This window comes from Dendropsophus ebraccatus, chromosome 9, assembly GCF_027789765.1.
Source record: "Dendropsophus ebraccatus isolate aDenEbr1 chromosome 9, aDenEbr1.pat, whole genome shotgun sequence".
Taxonomy (NCBI): domain Eukaryota; kingdom Metazoa; phylum Chordata; class Amphibia; order Anura; family Hylidae; genus Dendropsophus; species Dendropsophus ebraccatus.
In genome coordinates, this window is record NC_091462.1 from 6,612,235 (window position 1) to 6,619,015 (window position 6,781).

The 6,781-nt window shown below is 49.9% G+C and overlaps 1 protein-coding gene across 1 annotated transcript; it reads right to left on the minus strand.

The window, feature by feature from the left end:
- Positions 1–333: 333 nt before the first annotated feature.
- Positions 334–5,508, minus strand: LOC138801722 (fibrinogen-like protein 1-like protein). Its single transcript, XM_069984812.1, has 2 exons — positions 5,282–5,508; positions 334–1,552 (listed from the first exon to the last, which is right to left on the minus strand). Exons 1-2 carry the CDS (start codon positions 5,454–5,456, stop codon positions 903–905), a joined length of 825 nt encoding a protein of 274 aa, XP_069840913.1. The 5' UTR covers positions 5,457–5,508; the 3' UTR covers positions 334–902.
- Between the last annotated feature and the right edge of the window lie 1,273 nt (positions 5,509–6,781).

Sequence of the window (6,781 nt, forward strand, 5' to 3'; positions counted from 1 at the left end):
GTGTGACATCTCCGCTCAGCGCTGGTCCGGAGATGTCCGTGTGTGTACTGGGCCTCAGGAACGGGAATCCCACCCTATACCATGGCGCCCTGGATCTCATCCGTCTGCGTCTCATCTGTGGGTCAGAACGATTGGACTTTGCTGTAGGATCCCACAAGCGTCAGGAACATGATCACCAGTGCTCCCTATGAGCCCGCTATGGTATATGCTGGAACACCTTACAGACATTGACTATCTCTACCATCTCCGCTTGCTGTCAGGGAACAGATCCATCAGTTGTGCTGTAAACCACCGGTGACCGTGTATTATTACAGAGACACAGGAACATCTCACTGCTATAATAATGTGCTGCTCTTTATTACAATCATCCGTGTGATCCTGTATCAGGACGGGGACACACACTGCACCCAATTAGGGAGGGGGTATTAAAGGGGTTGTGCACCCAAAAAAAAAACATTTCTTTTAAATCAGCTGGTGTCAGAAAGTGCCAGAGATTTGTAATTTAATTGTATTTTAAAATCTCCAGTCTTCCAGTACTTATCAGATTCTGTATGTCCTGCAGGAAGTGATGTATTCTCTGCAGTCTGACACAGTGCTCTCTGCTGCCACCTCTGTCCATGTCAGGAACTGTTCAGAGCAGAAGAGGTTTTCTATGGGGATTTGCTGCTGCTCTGGTCAGTTCCTGACATGAACAGAGGTGGCAGCAGAGAGCACTGTGTCAGACTGGAGAGAATACACCACTTCCTGCAGGACATACAGCGGTTGATAAGTACTGGAAGACTGGAGATTTTTTTAATAGAAGTAAATTACAAATCTGTGTAACTTTCTGGCTCCATTTATTTTTCAGGATTACAGACAATGATTAGTGTTGTGTATGTAGCAGAGCCCCCTGTGTGCTGCTCCTACACCCGGTTACAGTACATGTGTACGGGTCGGATCAGGATCAGCGAGCTCCTGCAGTTGTGCTCACACAGCGGTTCCCAGTGCAGACGCCCCTGGCTGTTGAGATGAGCGTCGTAGCAGGCGTCCATCCACCAGCCGCCTCCATATTCATTGGCGCAGTTCGTGTTGTACAGCCGATCGTTGTCATCATCAAACGTGGAGAACCTCATGTTGTCGTGTAGGTTTCTGAGGACCCCGGAGGTCAGGGCGTCCCCGGCGTCTCCTTGGTAGGTCCCCAGCCTCAGCCGGTACTTGTCGGTAGCGTTGGTCAGGTAGAAGCTGTCGTAGTCGGCCATCTTGGTCCTGTTCTCTGAATCCACCAGCAGGAAGCGGACCTTGTTCCACTTCTGCGCAGTTAGCAGGTTGATAAAGCGATTGCCGAGGTAGTGGTCCTGCTCGATGTTCCCGAAGCCGTGCTGGTAGGCCGTCCAGGTCTCACTCCAGGTGATGTCCGTGTCGTAGCGGTTCCTTTGGATGACGGTCCAGCCCCCGCAGTCGTCCATGTAGCACTGGACCACCAGATAGGGGGAGCCCTCAGGACGGATGACGTAGACGCCGCTCTGCCGGTGCCCCAGGAGGTAAAGCTCCTCACAGTCCCTGGTGAAAAAGACTGAAAGAGAAGAGACTGTGATCAGAGCGACGGAGGAAACATACGAGGAGGAGGGGAACATGGAGGCCACAGCCATACCTGCAACTACCTGTCCTCCGAGTTCAGCTCTGGAGCATAAACTGCTGCTGTGAAACCATCATACAACAGTATGTCCTGTCCCTGCATGTCTGCACACCTCCATTCCCTGACAGGAAGCCGGGGGCCTGACAACGGACAGAGGAGCTAATACTCCAGGCAGTGTATACAGCAGTATACGGGATCACAGGAATATCAGGAGGGGCCACACTACACATAATCACAGGAATATCAGGAGGGGCCACACTACACATAATCACAGTAATATCAGGGGCCACACTACACATAATCAGTAATATCAGGGGCCACACTACACATAATCACAGGAATATCAGGAGGGGCCACACTACACATAATCACAGGAATATCAGGAGGGGCCACACTACACATAATGAGTAATATCAGGAGGGGCCACACTACACATAATCAGTAATATCAGGAGGGGCCACACTACACATAATCAGTAATATCAGGAGGGGCCACACTACACATAATCAGTAATATCAGGAGGGGCCACACTACACATAATCACAGTAATATCAGGGGCCACACTACACATAATCAGTAATATCAGGAGGGGCCACACTACACATAATCAGTAATATCAGGAGGGGCCACACTACACATAATCAGTAATATCAGGAGGGGCCACACTACACATAATCACAGTAATATCAGGGGCCACACTACACATAATCAGTAATATCAGGGGCCACACTACACATAATCACAGGAATATCAGGAGGGGCCACACTACACATAATCACAGGAATATCAGGAGGGGCCACACTACACATAATGAGTAATATCAGGAGGGGCCACACTACACATAATCAGTAATATCAGGAGGGGCCACACTACACATAATCAGTAATATCAGGAGGGGCCACACTACACATAATCAGTAATATCAGGAGGGGCCACACTACACATAATCACAGTAATATCAGGGGCCACACTACACATAATCAGTAATATCAGGAGGGGCCACACTACACATAATCAGTAATATCAGGAGGGGCCACACTACACATAATCAGTAATATCAGGAGGGGCCACACTACACATAATCACAGTAATATCAGGGGCCACACTACACATAATCAGTAATATCAGGAGGGGCCACACTACACATAATCAGTAATATCAGGAGGGGCCATACTACACATAATCACAGGAATATCAGGAGGGGCCACACTACACATAATCAGTAATATCAGGAGGGGCCACACTACACATAATCAATAATATCAGGAGGGGCCATACTACACATAATCACAGGAATATCAGGAGGGGCCACACTACACATAATCACAGTAATATCAGGAGGGGCCACACTACACATAATCACAGTAATATCAGGAGGGGCCACACAGTAATATTAGGGGCCACACTACACAGCATCACAGTAATATCAGGAGGGGCCACACTACACATAATCAGTAATATCAGGAGGGGCCACACTACACATAATCAGTAATATCAGGAGGGGCCACACTACACAGCATCACAGTAATATCAGGAGGGGCCACACAATATCGGGGGCTGTACTACACAGCATTGCAATAATATTGGGGGCCACACTACACATAATCACTATAATATCGGGGCCACACTACACGGCATCGCAATAAAATCAGGGGCCAACTTATCTTTACTTCATTCCAGTATCCAGCGTATCCTGCCCCCATAACTTCTCACATCTGATTGTTTGTTACAATTGTATCCACATGAGCAACATATCCCGTAGTCCCCAATATTACTGTGATGCTGTGTAGTGTGGCCCCTGATATTACTGTGATGCTGTGTAGTGTGGCCCCTGATATTACTGTGATGCTGTGTAGTGTGGCCCCTGATATTACTGTGATGCTGTGTAGTGTGGCCCCTGATATTACTGTGATGCTGTGTAGTGTGGCCCCTGATATTACTGTGATGCTGTGTAGTGTGGCCCCTGATATTACTGTGATTATGTGTAGTGTGGCCCCTGATATTACTGTGATGCTGTGTAGTGTGGCCCCTGATATTACTGTGATGCTGTGTAGTGTGGCCCCTGATATTACTGTGATTATGTGTAGTGTGGCCCCTGATATTACTGTGATGCTGTGTAGTGTGGCCCCTGATATTACTGTGATGCTGTGTAGTGTGGCCCCTGATATTACTGTGATTATGTGTAGTGTGGCCCCTGATATTACTGTGATGCTGTGTAGTGTGGCCCCTGATATTACTGTCATGCTGTGTAGTGTGGCCCCTGATATTACTGTCATGCTGTGTAGTGTGGCCCCTGATATTACTGTAATGCTTTGTAGTGTGGCCCCTGATATTACTGTGATGCTGTGTAGTGTGGCCCCTGATATTACTGTAATGCTTTGTAGTGTGGCCCCTGATATTACTGTGATGCTGTGTAGTGTGGCCCCTGATATTACTGTGATGCTGTGTAGTGTGGCCCCTGATATTACTGTGATGCTGTGTAGTGTGGCCCCTGATATTACTGTGATGCTGTGTAGTGTGGCCCCTGATATTACTGTCATGCTGTGTAGTGTGGCCCCTGATATTACTGTGATGCTGTGTAGTGTGGCCCCTGATATTACTGTGATGCTGTGTAGTGTGGCCCCTGATATTACTGTCATGCTGTGTAGTGTGGCCCCTGATATTACTGTGATGCTGTGTAGTGTGGCCCCTGATATTACTGTGATGCTTTGTAGTGTGGCCCCTGATATTACTGTGATGCTGTGTAGTGTGGCCCCTGATATTACTGTCATGCTGTGTAGTGTGGCCCCTGATATTACTGTCATGCTGTGTAGTGTGGCCCCTGATATTACTGTGATGCTGTGTAGTGTGGCCCCTGATATTACTGTGATGCTGTGTAGTGTGGCCCCTGATATTACTGTGATGCTGTGTAGTGTGGCCCCTGATATTACTGTGATGCTGTGTAGTGTGGCCCCTGATATTACTGTCATGCTGTGTAGTGTGGCCCCTGATATTACTGTCATGCTGTGTAGTGTGGCCCCTGATATTACTGTCATGCTTTGTAGTGTGGCCCCTGATATTACTGTGATGCTGTGTAGTGTGGCCCCTGATATTACTGTGATGCTGTGTAGTGTGGCCCCTGATATTACTGTCATGCTGTGTAGTGTGGCCCCTGATATTACTGTAATGCTTTGTAGTGTGGCCCCTGATATTACTGTAATGCTTTGTAGTGTGGCCCCTGATATTACTGTGATGCTGTGTAGTGTGGCCCCTGATATTACTGTGATGCTGTGTAGTGTGGCCCCTGATATTACTGTCATGCTGTGTAGTGTGGCCCCTGATATTACTGTGATGCTGTGTAGTGTGGCCCCTGATATTACTGTGATGCTGTGTAGTGTGGCCCCTGATATTACTGTGATGCTGTGTAGTGTGGCCCCTGATATTACTGTAATGCTTTGTAGTGTGGCCCCTGATATTACAGGATATAGGAAGGAAGTTGATGAATAATCGGGGCTTTGGGGCTGAGAATATTGCGTCTTCTGTATCTCTGACTCAATCTATAAGCCCCCAGCCCCCCCCCTCCCAGAGCATGCTGGGAGTTGTAGTTATGCCCCAGGTTGGTGCCAAAGATGATGATGGAGTAACCTATGGATAACTCCTTCAGTCTCGGCCACCTAACGGACTTACCTTTCCTCTGCTTCAGTTCGTGATAGTTGAGGATGTCCATGACGTCTTGGATCATGTCGATGTTGGCGATGAGCTGAGCCGCCTCCTGTTTGGGATCATTCACCTCGTCGGTCCAGCAGAGCGATGCGCCCAGCAGCACCAAGCAGCAGACGCTCCATGACCTTCCCCCCATCATCCTGACACCTCTGCTCACAGCCCACACCTGGAGACCCAAGAAGCGGAAAAAAAAGTGTTATATATCCGTCATAAAGGGACCGGATCGCTCATAAACTGTCCGGCAGATGGGAGGTGGAACCCGACCCGGAACCAGAGGCGCGTAAAACCAGAACAAACAGCGTGGAGATGGCGGAGGGGTCGGCGCTGTATCCCACACCTGTCAGACTGTATATATATGCCAGTGTCATTGTGCCAAAGTCTATATAAGTTTATAGGCGACATCTGAGGAGCAAGACCATCGGCTGCCAACATGTCATCTGGCATCCTGTGAGCTGGTGAGCTGGCATCCCGTGAGCTGGCAACCCGTGAGCTGGTGAGCTGGCATCCCGTGAGCTGGTGAGCTGGCATCCCGTGAGCTGGCAACCCGTGAGCTGGTGAGCTGGCATCCCGTGAGCTGGTGAGCTGGCATCCCATTAGCTGCCATCCCGTGAGCTGGCATCTGGTGAGCTGGCATCCCGTGAGCTGGCATCCTGTGAACTGGCATCCCGTGAGCTGGCATCCTGTGAGCTGGTATCCCGTGAGCTGGTGAGCTGGCATCCAGTTAGCTGGCAACCCGTGAGCTGGTGAGCTGGTGAGCTGGCATCCCGTTAGCTGCCATCCCGTGAGCTGGCATCTGGTGAGCTGGCATCCCGTGAGCTGGTGAGCTGGCATCCTGTGAGCTGGCATCCCGTTAGCTGCCATCCCGTGAGCTGGCATCTGGTGAACTGGCATCCCGTGAGCTGGTGAGCTGGCATCCTGTGAGCTGGCATCCCGTGAGCTGGTGAGCTAGCATCCCGTGAGCTGGTGAGCTGGCAACCCGTGAGCTGGCATCCCGTGAGCTGGTGAGCTGGCATCCAGTTAGCTGCCATCCCGTGAGCTGGCATCTGGTGAGCTGGCATTCCGTGAGCTGGCATCCTGTGAGCTGGTGAGCTGGCATCCCGTGAGCTGGCATCCCGTGAGCTGGCATCCCGTGAGCAGGAGAGCTGGCATCCTGTGAGCTGGTATCCCGTGAGCTGGTGAGCTGGCATCCTGTGAGCTGGCATCCCGTGAGCTGGTATCCCGTGAGCTGGCATCCCGTAAAGAGGACATTTCCTTGTCACCTTCCTCATCTACAGGGACTGACCAGCATTGCCGCCCCAAGGGGGACTCCGGCCTAGCTGCATTGTCTTACATAGTCTGGAATGTCTTACATAACATCTTACATAGTCTAGAACGTCTTACATAACATCTTACATCTTACATGTTTTATACAACTTACATACTTTAGAATGTGTTACATAATCTAGAATGGATTACATAGTCTAG

Coding starts and splice junctions, on each gene's coding strand:
- LOC138801722 (XM_069984812.1), bottom strand. CDS start 5,456: ATGATGGGGGGAAGGTCATGGAGCGTCTGCTGCTTGGTGCTGCTGGGC. Junction 1,553..5,281: donor CGAACTGAAGCAGAGGAAAG/GTAAGTCCGTTA, acceptor CTTCTCTTTCAG/TCTTTTTCACCAGGGACTGT.